General features: G+C 44.3%; 2 protein-coding genes across 2 annotated transcripts in view; both read left to right on the top strand.

Annotated features, from left to right (window-relative positions):
• The window catches only part of cfap91 (cilia and flagella associated protein 91), a 78,791-nt gene that overhangs the window by 19,612 nt on the left and 44,379 nt on the right, over positions 1-14,800 (top strand). The window contains exons 6-10 of the mRNA XM_003226782.4: positions 1,939-2,120; positions 9,670-9,847; positions 10,152-10,309; positions 10,486-10,668; positions 14,432-14,574. Coding sequence (XP_003226830.2) covers positions 1,939-2,120; positions 9,670-9,847; positions 10,152-10,309; positions 10,486-10,668; positions 14,432-14,574 — 844 coding nt within the window. The remainder of the gene's footprint in view (positions 1-1,938; positions 2,121-9,669; positions 9,848-10,151; positions 10,310-10,485; positions 10,669-14,431; positions 14,575-14,800) is intronic.
• On the top strand, positions 2,129-5,258 carry LOC134296417 (SS18-like protein 2). Its single transcript, XM_062971351.1, has one exon. It carries the CDS (start codon positions 4,959-4,961, stop codon positions 5,244-5,246), a length of 288 nt encoding a protein of 95 aa, XP_062827421.1. The 5' UTR covers positions 2,129-4,958; the 3' UTR covers positions 5,247-5,258.

The following is a 14,800-nucleotide window of genomic DNA, read 5'->3' as shown; positions in this document are numbered from 1 at the left end:
ACAATTAAAAGCTGGTATCCAAATCAAATTAAAACAATAAAAATCATGTGACCATTACAACAGGGGCAGTTTCGAGCCAAAGTCAGAGTCAGTCCATCTTCGACTTAATATTAATTCACAGAATCCATCAGGTCATATCAACTCATATCTTAGGATGGGCCAAAAGCTTGATCCCATAGCCAGGTCTTCAGCTGCTTCCTAAAAGACATGAGTGAAGGGGCTTCCCTAATCTCCCTTGGCAAGGCGTTCCACAGCTGCGGAGCCACCACCGAAAAAGCCCTGTCTCTCATCCCCACCAATCGCACCTGTGACCGCAGCGGGACCAAGAGCAGGGTCTCACTTGAAGATCTTAATCTGTGGGACGGCCCATAGGGGGAGATATGTTCTGAGAGGTACGTTGGACCAGAGCCATTTAAGGTTTTGTAGGCCAAAGCCAGCACTTTGAATTGTACCTGGAAGCTAACAGGCAGCCAGTGGAGCTGCTTCAACAGAGGAGTTTTATGCTCCCTGAATGGCGCTCCAGTTAGTAACCTGGCTGCAGAACATTGGACTAGTTCCAGCTTCCAAACAGTCTTCAAAGGCAACCCCATGTAGAGTGCATTGCAGTAGTCCAAATGAGATGTAACAAGAGCGTGGACCACTGTAGCCAAGTCAGGCTTCCCAAGGTATGGGCGCAGTTGGCACACAAGTTTGAGTTGTGTGAAGGCCCCTCTGGGGTTCCAGACTCAGTGATGAGTCCAGGAGGACTCCCAAACTGCGAACCTGTTCCTTTAGAGGGAGTGCGACCCCATCCAGCACAGGCTCTAATCCTATACTCTGTTCGGCCTGACCAGGAGTACTTCTGTCTTGTCTGGATTAAACTTCAATTTGTTCTTCCTCATCCAGTCCGACACAGCAGCTTTATATTTTAACAAAACCAAATCAAGAAATTAACTGATTGACAGGAGGAGATGCACTATAATAGGAATGATTTATAGAGTGGTTACAAATATCAAAACTGTTATCAGAGAAAAATATGTATAACTACAGGTTGCTGCTGGGATAAATCACAGGTGAAGACCAAAGGCAGGGCAACTAAGCTGTGGGTAAATGAGGGAACTGTCCCCTCTAATAAGAATTCTGCCTTTCCAATGAAAAGTCAAGCATGGCAGACATTTAAAACTTCAGTGGAGTACAGTATTTAGAAAATGAATTTTGGCATCCAAAGAAAGGGGGAAGACAAAGTTTCAATGGGAATGCAAACACAGCAAATATAAAAGTTATAGGCGAAAACAAATTTTAGGGTTGTAATCTCTCTAACGCTTCAAATTTGGGCACTGAAGGACATTTAAAATGGGAGGGGGGCAGGCTTCTTAGAGAAGGGAAATATCCTGATTTCAGCCTCTTCCTCCTTGTATCTTACACCCCAATGTATCTTGTTCTTTGGTTTGGATTTCATATGTGAATTTTTCAGCACCAATATCATTGCATCCTCAACACCCCATTTTATAGGGTTTCAGGATTATTTGAAAGACATTTTATGCTACTTTTTTTTTGAAGAACCATCTAAACTCTTTCACAGTTTATTTATTTGTGCATCAATTACCAATAAAGTTATATCCCAGTTGAGATGTGGTGTGGTGTTTGGAGTGTGGGGCTTTAAACTAGGGGGACTCTGAATATGAATCTCTGCTCATTTGTGAAACAGATTGAGTGCCTTCAGTTTAATTGCTCCCAGTCAAGCTCATTTACTTCACAGGATTGCTGTGAGGACAGAAAGACTTCCAGATGTTTTGGACTTCAGCTCCCAGAATTCCTGACCATTGTACAAGCTGTCTAGTGTTTCTGGAAGTTGGTCCAAACACTGAGAGGGCTGCAGGTTGAGAAGGCCTGGCTTAGATGGCAGTAATTTATTTTTTTCAGTCAAAGCAACGTTTTATTCTTATTTTACTTTTCCAGGCCAGAGATGTATGAGCATCAAGTAGAAACTGGGGACAAACCTGCTTACCTCATTTCACGATCAGTAGGCACACAGACGGATTACCGGGATGGTGAAGCTCAGACAGATCCCTACAGCCCTGAATATGTGGTGCCTTCAGGCTCAATTCCTGAGTTACTGACTCTTGCCACACTGACCTGGGGTGAGTTGAAGGAGCATTGATGGTTATATCAGGTGATCTGATGCACAATTTTCTATACAGCAGAGTTTAGATTTGTTCCCTTACTACCAGGCCTGTAGCCAAAAAGGAAATTTAAGTGGGGGGTGGATTGAAACATTTTTTAAGCTAATCATGAAGAGTAGGTCCATAACACAAAACAGTTCAAATTATATAATTCATTCTATATTTTTATATAGATTTAATTAAATCAAATTTATATTTTAGTTACAAAGTTTAAAGTCTTAAAAAACTGAAAATGACTCTTAATGGTAATTTATGGTTACAAAAATGGAAACACTTGAAAACTGTGTCAATACATTTTGACAGAAATCAGGCTCCGTCGACACTCAAGAGTGCAAGTCCAGTCAGTCTTTCTTTCCCATTGTGCTTCTTATGTATTTTTACAAATGTTTAAGAGTTGAAAATGACCTTTCATTTGTAGCTGTTGACACTGGCAATGTTGCAGAAATCTGAAGAAGTTTCTTCTCATTCAGAAAAAACTGTCCATCACAGACAAGATGCTTCCAATGCATTTGATGGTTTTTCTGCAGGTGCAATCTTTTCCCATTTTCTACACTACAGGTCAATTTCTTCCATCAGTGCATTCATTGTAAAGTTCTCTGCACTTGTTCAAGTTGGATTTGAAATTGTCACAGTTAATAGAAAGGTTCCTGAACTACTTCCCTGTGCCTTGTAAACCTTTCTTGAAGCTGACTGCACAAAATGTCCAGAAAAGGAATGTACACATTTAACCTATAATATTCCATTGGTGTTGGTGAAGTTGCCTGCATGTTGCTTATACAAGGCTGTCTTGAACAGATGTGAGGAATCCTAACTTCTCCATCCATAGACTCTACTACTGATCTTGCTGTGTCAAAGATCTCTTGAAATTCTTTCACAGATTCTGTGCACATTTCCCTGACCTTTTCTAAGAGACTGTCAGCATATTGCAAACTACCAAAAATGTCCATATCTACTCTTTGTAATGTTTTGCTAAGCTGAAGGGATGATGACAGAAGCTTTTTTAGGATGTGTATGGTTACTACAAACTCAGCATTCAGAACAGATAAATGGAGGTGTCCAGCTTGGGAAGAAGCCTCACTGTTGTACAGAGGACTCTCTTTTAGTTCTTCAAGTGTTCCCACCACCACACTATACAGTTCAACAAACTGCATCATGTTGCTCAACCCAACGGGTTTCACAAAACAGCAACAGGCTGTTTGCTCTTGATTCAGGAAAACAGTATTTTATATTTTTCTTCAACAGTTTCAGTCTGATGGATGATGCTCTAAAAAAATGGCATACAGTTGATATTGTTCCTTGGCATTTTCAGACAGGTAGAATGCTGAAAGTCTTTGCTAAGGCTAGATTTAGTGAGTGAGCACTGCAGTGGATGTAGACAGCCATCGGATACTTCTTCAATATAATTGCCTATGCTCCACTAATATGTCCACATATTAGCAGCTCCATCATAACCCTGTCTACACAAATATTGCAAGTTCAGCCCAATTTTTCCAGTGTTTTTAAAATAAAGTCCTCCACCTGTCATATCACTTATCTTCACTGGGCCTATAAAGTCTTCTCTTATTCCTGCAACTTTGACATCAACATACCTAACCAAGAGCAGTAACTGTTCTGAGGTACTCACATCCAAAGTTTCATCTGCCAAAATAGAGAAACACTGTGATGCATTGCATCTTTCAATAATTTTTTGAACTATCTTGTCACTACAAATATTTAATAGTTCATTTTGTATTTGAGGACTGGTATATTGGGCATCCATAGCTGCAGTTTCAAGATGACTTTTCAGGTCAGTGTCTCCTGATCTGACACAAGATCTCAACAAGGCCTGGAAATTATCATCATTGGGAAAAAGGTTCTTCACAGGTAATACGTCCTGAATCATTGCTCCCTCCAAAGGCAAGTTCTTGTCACTCACAAAGGACCATAGTTTCCACAATTAGCAGGAGTTTATTTCTGTTTTCTTCTGCTTTCTTCTGCTCTGGATAAGCGTGAATAGGTTGTTAAAATTTGGTTGAGATAGTGCTTGCAGTTCTGGAGGGATTCTTAATTTTTGCTTCTCATGGACTTGGGGATTTGGTTAACCAGTTAAATTCATGAGTAAACCAGTTTTTTTTTTAACCTGAACTATTTTTTGGGGGGGGGGGGTGTGAATCCCTAACCCCCACCCCCACCCCGCTACCGGCTTGCCTACTACTACTACTACTGCTACTACTACTTATTCTTCAGTTATATCCTACCTTTCTCCCAATAATGGTATTCAAAATGTCAGCATATTGAAACAATACAAATTAAAAACAACGCAGAAAACAAGATAAAGATATAAATATGTTTTTTTTAAAAACAATTTATAAATTAAAACATTAAAATGTTAAAATAAATTTGAAAATTAAGTACAAACCTTAGCACTGTTGATGTTGCACTGCTGCTTCTTTGAATTCCATAAAAAAGCAGTCTCAGTTCCTAAATCTATTAACGAAACATTTGAACTGGCTATACATTCTCACAAAATAGACTGTTAACATTTTGGGCAATGCAAAACATGTAATTAAAAACCTGATTGAACTTTTTAACGCACCTTTCTATCAATAGAAGATACTGTTGTGACACTAGTTTAAATACAATTGCAGTTGGATCAGAGCCACAGCTTTGCGTTGTGGGTGGCAGGCTCCTCCCCTTGTTATTTATGATTATTACATTTATTTATATGCCACTTTCTTTCACTAATCCAAATTGCTAAATTACCAGTAGCAGACTCTCTCTGTCTCTCGCTCTCACCCTCTGCCCTTGCGGTGTCTCATGTTGGTGGTCTTTCTGCCCGAGCGGGTGTGGGGCAAGGTGGAGATGAACCAGGAGATGCTGCAGAGGCTGATGGACGAAAATGACCAGCTGATCCGCTTCATTGTGGAGTATCAGAACAAAGGGAGGGCCGTCAAATATATGCAGCTCCAGCACACCCTTTGTCGGAACCTCATTTATTTGGCAATGATCGCAGATGCTCCTGCTTCATCAAACACCAAAAAGGCTGCAGCAGACAGCAGAAGCACAAGACCATGTTCCTGGGCTCAATTCTTGCCTCTGGTGTAGCCCTCCTTCCCTTTTGTGATCAGCAAACGAATGGCGTTTATAAAATTGGCCAATGTACAATTCCTTCCTCCTTTGCAATGCCACCCTATTTTAGAGATTGACTAACGGAGAAAACAAAGTAATGTAATGCCTTGTGATACAACCAAGGGAAACCTGCCATAGTGTATGCAGTGACATGCGTGTTCATTGAGAAGGCTTGGAGGAAGCTATATTTTCAATACAGCGTTTGTTGAAAAGACCTGGACACTTGTTCCCTTTCATGTTTTCTTGTCTTTCTTTTCAACATAATATTTCCGTTCTTAATCAGGATATGCACATTACATGCTCTCTAATGAGTAACATTTCCCCTGAAATGATCCTTCACGCATTAAAAACCTGATTTAACTTTTTAATGTACCCTTCTATCAATAGAAGATACTGTTGTGACACTAGTTTAAATACAATTTCAGTTGGATCAGAGCCACAGCTTTGTGTGGCAGGCTCCTCCCCTTATTATTTATGATTATTACATTTATTTATGTGCCACTTTCTTTCACTGAGTAATCCAAATTACTAAATTACCAATAGCAGAAATAGACATTAAATATTAGAGTGCTCGAGCCCCAGTGGCGAAGTGTGTTAAAGCACTGAGCTGCGGAACTTGCAGACCGAAAGGTCGCAGGTTCAAATCCCGGGAGCTGGGTGAGCGCCCGCTGTTAGCTCCAGCTTCTGCCAACCTAGCAGTTTGAAAATACGCGAATGTGAGTATATTAATAGATACTGCTCCAGCGGGAAGGTAACGGCGCTCCATGCAGTCATGCCGGCCACATGACCTTGGAGGTGTCTACATACAACGGCGGCTCTTTGGCTTAGAAATGGAGATGAGCACCAACCCCCAGAGTCAGACATAACTGAATTTAACGTCAGGGGAAAACCTTTACCTTTATTAGAGTGCTCATCTGAGGTCAAAACATTTTGTTGCCCAGTGAAAAATAGCAAGTGGTTACCCTTTCCCATCTTCGTATAAGGACTCATAGTGCCCAAAACTGGAAATGTTGTTTTGGACCTGAGACCAAAAGAAAAGTCTGGAAGTGCCTCTTCCTTGAATTAAAAATGAAATGAAACTAATAAAACAACTAGCTTGTTACATGAGCCTCAAACTAGCTGCTTATGAACTTTAAACCTGAAATGTTTCCTTAAAGCAGTGGTTCTCAACCTGGGGTCCCCAGATGTTTTTGGCCTACAACTCCCAGAATCCCAGCCAATTTACCAACTGTTAGGATTTCTGTGCGTTGAAGGCCAAAAACATCTGGGGTCCCCAGGTTGAGAACCACCGCCTTAAAGAGAAATGAGACAAAAGGACTAGGGGCTCCTCCTTCACTATCTCAAGAATCCCAACTATGATCAGTTGTTTGGCTGCACTCACAGAGACATCCTGCTCCAGTTGTGCTCTAACTCTCTGAAATGACAAAAAGACAGCTTCTTAATCTGGCCCCTCCAAGAATGAGGACATCAACACCCGGGCCATACCTCCCCCCAGCTGAGTGGGGGGAGCTGAAAGGCACTCTGGGCCTGGTTTTCTTGTAGTCAGCAGACTGATGGATGGCAGAGATGCCAATTCCATCACCCTCTCCCATCTGCCTTTTGAACAAGCAGGGGGAGGTCAACATACCTATTTTGGGCCAACCCAGCATACTGCAGCAAACTTGAAGAAATTGCATTAATTTCAGTCCCACCTCAACCACCTGTATAGTCTGGGCTGAAGAAATGCACTAGAATACAGAAATAATAGCTAACAAGTCAATGTCCTTTATTTTCAGAAGGGGGAATCTTGGGCCTTCCTGATAGTTACTCTAATGACAGTCTGCACATTACTATTTTGGTCGCATTTAATAAATGAAACACTTTCAAAAGTTGTTTCAAGGAATAAACCCTCAGCCTTGATAGGTTTCCTAAAAAACTGTTTCCTGTTCTGGAGACTGGCGATCCTGTCGATGTCCTGGCTAATCGCTACAACAGTGAGCTGGCAAGGGCACTAGACACAATCGCTCCTGAACGTCCCCTCTCGCTGCATAGAGTCACATCGACTCCTTGGTTCACTGAGGAGCTGGCTGTGATGAAGCGTTCGAGGAGGGGACTAGAGTGCATCTGGAGGAAATCTCAGGATGTGTCCGACCAAGCACGGGCTAAAGCCGCTATTAAGGCTTACTCCGTGGCTCTGCGAGCAGCCAGGAAAACTTTCACGACTGCCCGCATAGCGTCGGCGGCCAACGGGCCATCGAGTTGTTCCGAGTTGTTGGGGAGCTCCTGCGGCCTCCCGAGACCCAGGAGTTTCCCGATGACTTGGCAACTAGGTGCAGCGATTTCGCGCACCATTTTGCAGGCAAAGTTGCTCAGATACGTTGTGAGTTGGACTCCAGCTTAATTGTGGTTCCAGCTGAGGTAACCAAGGTACCTGTCTGTCCGATTTTGTGGGATTCTTTCCGGCTTGTTCTTCCTGATGACGTGGAGGGGATTCTTGGGTCTGTGAGGGTGACCACTTGCGCTCTGGATCCTTGTCCTTCTTGGCTGGTTAAGCTGGCCAAAGATGGGTTGTTGGAGTGGTTTGTGGCTATAATAAATGCCTCTTTGGGTCAGGGGTCAGTTCCATCCTGCTTTAAGCAGGCGGTAGTAAAACCGCTATTAAAGAAGACCTCATTAGACCCATCTGTATGTAACAACTACAGACCTATTTCCAACCTCCCGTTCCTGGGCAAGGTTCTGGAGCGGGTGGTTGCCACGCAGCTCCAGGAGTTCCTCGATGACACTGATTTTCTGGATCGCTCGCAGTCTGGCTTCAGGCCTGGGCACAGTAGCGAGACGGCTTTGGTCGCCTTGGTGGATGACCTCCGCAGGGAGCTGGACAGGGGGAGTGTGACCCTGCTGGTTCTCTTGGACATCTCAGTGGCTTTCGATACCATCAACCATGGTATCCTTCTGGGGAGGCTCTCCGGGATGGGGCTCGGTGGCACGGTTCTGCAGTGGCTCCGGTCCTTCCTGGAGGGCCGTTCCCAGATGGTGAAGCTGGGGGATACCTGCTCGGACTCCTGGCCATTGACCTGTGGGGTCCCGCAAGGGTCTATCTTATCCCCCATGCTATTCAACATCTACATGAAACCGCTGGGAGAGGTCATCCGGAGTTTTGGAGGGTGTTGCCATCTCTACGCAGATGACACGCAAATCCACTACTCGTTTCCACCTAATTCCAAGGAAGCCCCTCGGATTCTGAACCAGTGTCTGGCCGCTGTGGTAGACTGGATGAGGAGGAACAAGCTGAGGATCAATCCTGACAAGACAGAGGCCGTCCTGGTCAGTCGCTCGTCGGATCGGGGTATTGGGTGGCAGCCTGTGCTGGACGGGGTTGCACTCCCCCTGAAATCACAGGTCCGCAGTTTGGGGGTCCTCCTGGACTCAGCGTTGACGCTTGAGGCTCAGGTGTCGGCGGTGGCCGGGAGGGCTTTCACACAACTCAAACTTGTGCGCCAACTGCGACCATACCTTGTGAAGTCTGACTTGACCACGGTGGTGCATGCCTTAGTTACCTCTAGACTGGACTACTGTAATGCGCTCTACGTGGGGCTTCCCCTGAAGACGGCCCGAAAACTACAATTGGTTCAGCGTTCGGCTACCAGATTAATAACGGGAGCGAGTTACAGGGAGAGATCTACTCCCTTGTTTAAGGAGCTCCACTGGCTGCCGTTTATTTTCCGGGCCCAATTCAAGGTGTATACCATCACATATAAAGCCCTAAACGGTTTGGGACCCACCTACCTTCGTGACCGTATCTCCTATTATCAGCCTACCCGATCCCTTCGTTCATCAGGGGAAGCTTTCCTGGCGCCACTGCCAATAACCCAGACCCGCCTTGTGGGAACAAGAGAGAGGGCCTTTTCTGCTGTGGCCCCCCGATTATGGAATTTACTGCCCACTGAGATTAGGCAAGCCCCCACATTAGTAGCCTTCAAGAAAGATTTGAAAACATGGCTTTTCCGTGGTGCCTTTGGAGAGTAACTATTTTACATTCCTTTTCTGTTGCTCCCTCTAATATCTATCCTCTAGACTACACCACTTCCTTGACCCTGATTGCTATGGTTTTATTTTATGTTTCTCTCACCCCGAGTTTTAATTTAATGTTCATGTGGACCGCCCTTGTTTTTATTGTTCCCTTGATTTGTATTGTAATGGATATTTTATTTATTGTATTGTTCATTGTGTTCTGAAGTGTTGTTTTTATATGCTGTTTATTTTGTATTGTTTTGGGCATGGCCCCATGTAAGCCGCCCCGAGTCCCCATTGGGGAGATGGTGGCGGGGTATAAATAAAGTTTTATTATTATTATTATTATTATTATAAAAAGAAGGGTTGTCTCCCTCACGCACTTCTATTTTTTTCTTATTTTTTGAAGGGCGAGGGCTTCCAGCAACCCAGGCAGAGGTGGAGGTGATTGAACGTGCCCGAGAGAAACGTGCCTGGGAGGCAACTCTCCCACCTCTGAATGATGCAGCACACATTGCAAAAAGGAGACGAATGATGGATGAAATGGAGAGGAAAGAGTGGGCCTTCCGCGAGGAAGAAATAGAAGAGTATGTGCTTTATTTTCTCTGGAAATAAATCTAGATGTGTCTTAAAAGTTGTGTTCCAACTTCTAATTGTGCAACAAGAAGCAATTTTTGAAACTACTATTAACGAATCATTTCTGATACTTTAGAGCAAGCCTGCTCAACATACGGCTCATGGGCCAGATGCTGCCCGCACAACCTTCCCTGTAGCATTTTTTTTGTTTAGTATTTGAAGAAATATCAGTACTTATCATGGGATGAAAGATGACAGTTGTTTTGGGGATTTGCTCAACATTATTCTCTATGATTGTAATGTTCTTTTTTGAAGATTGCAAGAAGTTAGACTAGAACTTCTAAAGGCTCTACTGAGAAAACGGGAAGAGAATCGCAGCGAGCTAAATGTCAGTCGTTTAGATACTCAGTGGTTTAAGCTCATGCGAGAAAAAGAAGAGAAAGTGAAAAGGATTCAACATGAACATATAAAAGGTAATATGGTTGAATAAATATAGATCTGGTTTCCCAAACCACGGTTACTAAAGGCAACCTTAGGTTACAGTGAATGGTAAAGAAGTTATCTGAAACACTGGCCTTTTCTGAGAGGCCTGAAAGTTTGACATTTCTATTTAGAATTGATATACATATTGTCTAAAATTGCCTTTTAGCAATCAGAAGACTAATAGCTAAAAGCAGAAATGTGGAAAGAAAATTGGAGAGAAGGAATATCATCAAGGACTACACAGAATATGACTCACAGCCTTATGCTCCTCTTTCAAGGATTGGTTACTTTCCGGATAACCACGCAGACCGTTACGTAGTGAAGAACCAATTTCTTAATACCTATGAAGGTAAATCATGCTGTACCCTTTATGATCCAGGCAGGGGCGGCTGAACCATTAGGTGAATTATGCTTTTGCATGAGCCAGCAAAACCGGTGCACAACACACACACAGGCAAGCCAGGCAAGAGAGAGAGAGAGGCAGCGCCGAGAGAGAGATGAGACAGCAAAGCCGGTACATGCACTCGCTCTCTCACACACAGGTGGGCGAGAGAGAGAGAGGCAGGACATGCTGTGGGTCCCTTGCTGCTGTCGCCTTTGCCTTTGCTCCTACGGCCTATTCCTCCCGTTTGACTTCCTTGTGTCTTGGAGTGTCTCCCTCTTGCCAAGGCTGAGGTCTGCGGGGTCCTAATGCCCACCCTCTCCTCTTATTCCCAGTTTTTTTTTTTTAACTAGCTTGGGTACCTGCCAATTCCTGGGTTATTTTAATGGGGGATTGTTTGTTTTTTGGCAGTTAGGGTAGGTAATATCATATGTTACACTATGTCTTAAGAAAAAAATCAGTCTTTTCTTTTGTTTTTTATGGATGCTCCCATGAGAAAATGTATAAGGATGTGGGTGAACTACAATTCCCAAAAATCTTGGGTCAACTCTCCCAAAACTCCCCCAGGCCATGTTGGGTCTGTGTGCCAAGTTTGGTCCAGATACTTTATCATCTGGGCTCAATGTTCTCTGGATAAGAGTGAACTACAACTCCCAGATTCCCAGGGCAATCACCCCCAAACCCCATCTGTATACACCAGGGGTCCCCAAACCTTTTCAACAGGGGGCCAGTTCACTGTCCCCCGACCTTGGAGGGCTGGACTTCCTCCTTGACACAGAGGAAGGGATTCCAATTGATCACTAATTCGACTTATGGCAAGTCTCCTTGAAACTCCCTCCTCAACTCTCTTTGGACTTTACCTTTTCACACTTCCAGTCACATTTTAAAAATAATTTCCTTTGTTCAAAACTTAAATCTGAGGCTGTATCTACACTGCCCTATATTCTAGGATCTAATCCCAGATTTTCTTCTTATCCCAGATTATATGGCAGTGGGGACATATAATCCAGTTTAAATCAGATAATCTGGAATCAGATCCTGGGATATAGGGCAGTGTAGATTCACCATGAGGCCCCTTCCATACTGCCCCTATATCCCAGGATTTGATTCCCTGCCAGATAATCTGTGATAAGAAGATAATCTGGGATCAGATCCTGGGATGTAGGGCAGCGCAGATTCAGCCTGATTCCTCTTCCACACTGCTCCTCTATCCTAGGATCTGATCCCAGATTATCTGCTTTGAACTGAATTTTATGAGTCCACGCTGCCAGATAATCTGGGATAAAAGATAATCTGGGATCAGATCCTGGAATAAAGGCCAGTGTGGATCCAGCCTGAGGTCCCTTCCACACTTGCTTCTATATCCCAAGATCTGATCCCAGATTATTTGCTCTGAACTGGATTATATGAATCTACTCTGCCAGATAATCTGAGATGAGAAGATAATCTTTGATCAGATCCTGAGAATTAGGGCATAGATTCAGCCTGAAGCCCCTTCCATACTGCTTCTATATTCCAGGATCTGATTCCAGATTATCTGCTTTAAACTGGAGTATATGCAGGGGCAATTCAACCGTTAGGCTAAGTACACAGTCGCTTAAAGTACCATCCTCTAGGGGGCGCCGTTGAGGCACCTCCGCCCAGGCATGGCCTTCCTGCCTCTACAGAAGCCTCCAGAAGGCCACGCCTGGGCTGAGGTGCCTCATCAGCACCCCCTAGAGGATGGCACCTTCAGAAACCGTTTAGGCACCTCCGCCCAGGCATGGCCTTCCTGCCTCCGTGGCCTGGCTTGGCCTCCAACCAGGCTGCCCTGCTGCCCCTTTAAGGACAGGGAAGCAATCCTGGCCTGCGCCTGAGGGCTGTCTCCTCCCCGCCAAAGACACCTTCCGAAGCCTCCTTGAGAAGGTGTCTTTGGTGGAGAGGAGACAGCCCTCAGGCACAGGCCAGGATCGCTTCCCTGTCCTTAAAGGGGCAGCAGCCAGGGCGGTCTGGTTGGAGTCCAGGCCAGGCCGCAGAGGTAGGAAGATCTCTTACCTGCCAGGGCCTCTGATGACCCGTCCCGAGGCAGGTGGTGGGACCGAGCCGTAAACCAGCACCAGCCCGGCTGAGGGGAGGAACAGCGTGATGGGTGGCTGCTTGCGCCATGTGGCCTGTTCTGGCCTTCGCCCTCGAGGCCAGGTCTCCGGGCTGCCTGGCCATGTTCCAGAAGCATTCTCTCCTGACGTTTCACCCACATCTATGGCAGGCATCCTCAGAGGTTCTGAGGTCTGTTGGAAGCTAGGTAAGTGAGGTTTGTGGAAAGTCCAGGGTGGGAGAAAGAGCTCTTGTCTGTTGGAGGCAAGTGTGAATGTTGTAATTGGCCAGCTTGATTTGCATTTAATGGCCTTGCAGATTCAAAGCCTAGCTGCTTCCTCCCTGGGGGCATCCTTGATTGGGAGGTGTTAGCTGGCCCTGATTGTTTCCTGTCTGGATTTCCTCTGTTTTCAGAGCATTGTTCTTTATTTAGGGTTTTCCTTAATCCCTCCTTATTATCCAACATTTTTGCTTATCTAACGCTTTTATTTTTCAGTGATTGGTTTGGGGGAAGGCACCAAAATTCTTTTCACTTACACTTGAAAATTACCTAGGGTTGGCCCTGAGTAGATGAGCCTACACTGCCAGGTAATCCAGGATAAAATAATCTGGGATCACATCCAGGGATATAGGGCAGTGTAGTTCCAGCCTGAGGCCCCTTCCACACTGTCCCTATATCCCAGGATCTTATCTCAGATTATCTTCTTATCCCAGATTATATAGCAGTGGAGACTCATATAATCCAGTTTAAATCAGATAATCTGGAATCAGATCCTGGGACATAAGGCAGCGTAGAGGGGGCCTGATTTCCATTAGCAATTTCAATGGGTTTAACATGGGGGGGGGGGGGAACAAACCTCAATTAAGGTATCTGTTTTTAAGTGTGTATACCTTTTTTGAGACACCCTGTTTAGAGCAAGTTCAGATGGAAAGTGGATACAGGAGGATTAAAGGCATAATAATATATTCACACTGACATTTTAAGCAGTTTCAAACCAGTATTATAAGGGGAAATGCAGAAAATCCCAGAACAAATTGGAAGCCTGGAAGGGGAGGGCATTGCACCAATCACAGAGCCTTGATCCCCATTTAAGAAGGCTGCTGGAGTTCTTAGGAGTTTGTAGGAAGCTTCCTGTAAAGGATCAACTTAGACTGGGAGGAGGGGAGAGGACTTGATCTCTCCTCCATGCAATCGGGATAGAGGGGTCCCGATTCTCCCCATTTCTCTGCTTTCTCGAAATGTGAATTGCCCCCCCCCCCCCATTAATGTTTCTTTGTATTGACTCTTGTTTTCCAAAATTTTAATTTGTATTTTACTCTTGGTAACTGAGGGTTGATATATACATCTTATGACCTGATTGGGTTTTTTTTGGGGGGGGGGGGGATGCCAAAATACTGTTTGCTTACCCTTGAAAATTATCTAGGGCCAGCCCTGGATCCAGGACTCATGAGACAGGGAGAGAATTGTCCTCAGTTTCATATACCTCTCTTTCATATGTGTCTTCCATTGAAATCTGTGGAAATGCTTTTATGGTTGAAGGAGCTTTGTTGGATTTCCTCTCCCTAACCAGGCCTGATTCAATCAAGATACTTAATTCTTTTAAATGACAGAATTTGTTCTCCTCCACTCTCCTGGCTTCTATTATGCTTTTCTTAGGATTACTTGAGCTGGAGGCATCTTTTCCTGACTCTGTTACCCAGCCTCGTACGGAAGCTCCAAAACCCAAGAGCACCACTACTAAGGATGGGTTTATTAAGCGGTCTGCTAGATATGAAATGGATCTGGCAGAAGTTTACCAGGTATTCTTCTTGGAGGCCATTTCAGTGTCAGTTTCAACTTCAGAAATATATCCAAAAAGTTTTATGGTTGCCTTGAAAAACTCAATGTCTCATTATAAGACAGTATAAATGTAACTATATTACTCGCATTGAAAGCATCATGGGCTACATAAAATAACTTCGTGCATTTGGACTTAGAAAGAGAAGGGATTGGGCTGTAGCTTGAGAAAGGGAAAAGTGTTTTGTT

Source organism: Anolis carolinensis, chromosome 2, assembly GCF_035594765.1.
Source record: "Anolis carolinensis isolate JA03-04 chromosome 2, rAnoCar3.1.pri, whole genome shotgun sequence".
Classification (NCBI taxonomy): domain Eukaryota; kingdom Metazoa; phylum Chordata; class Lepidosauria; order Squamata; family Dactyloidae; genus Anolis; species Anolis carolinensis.
This window is presented reverse-complemented; position numbering and strand designations above follow the sequence as displayed.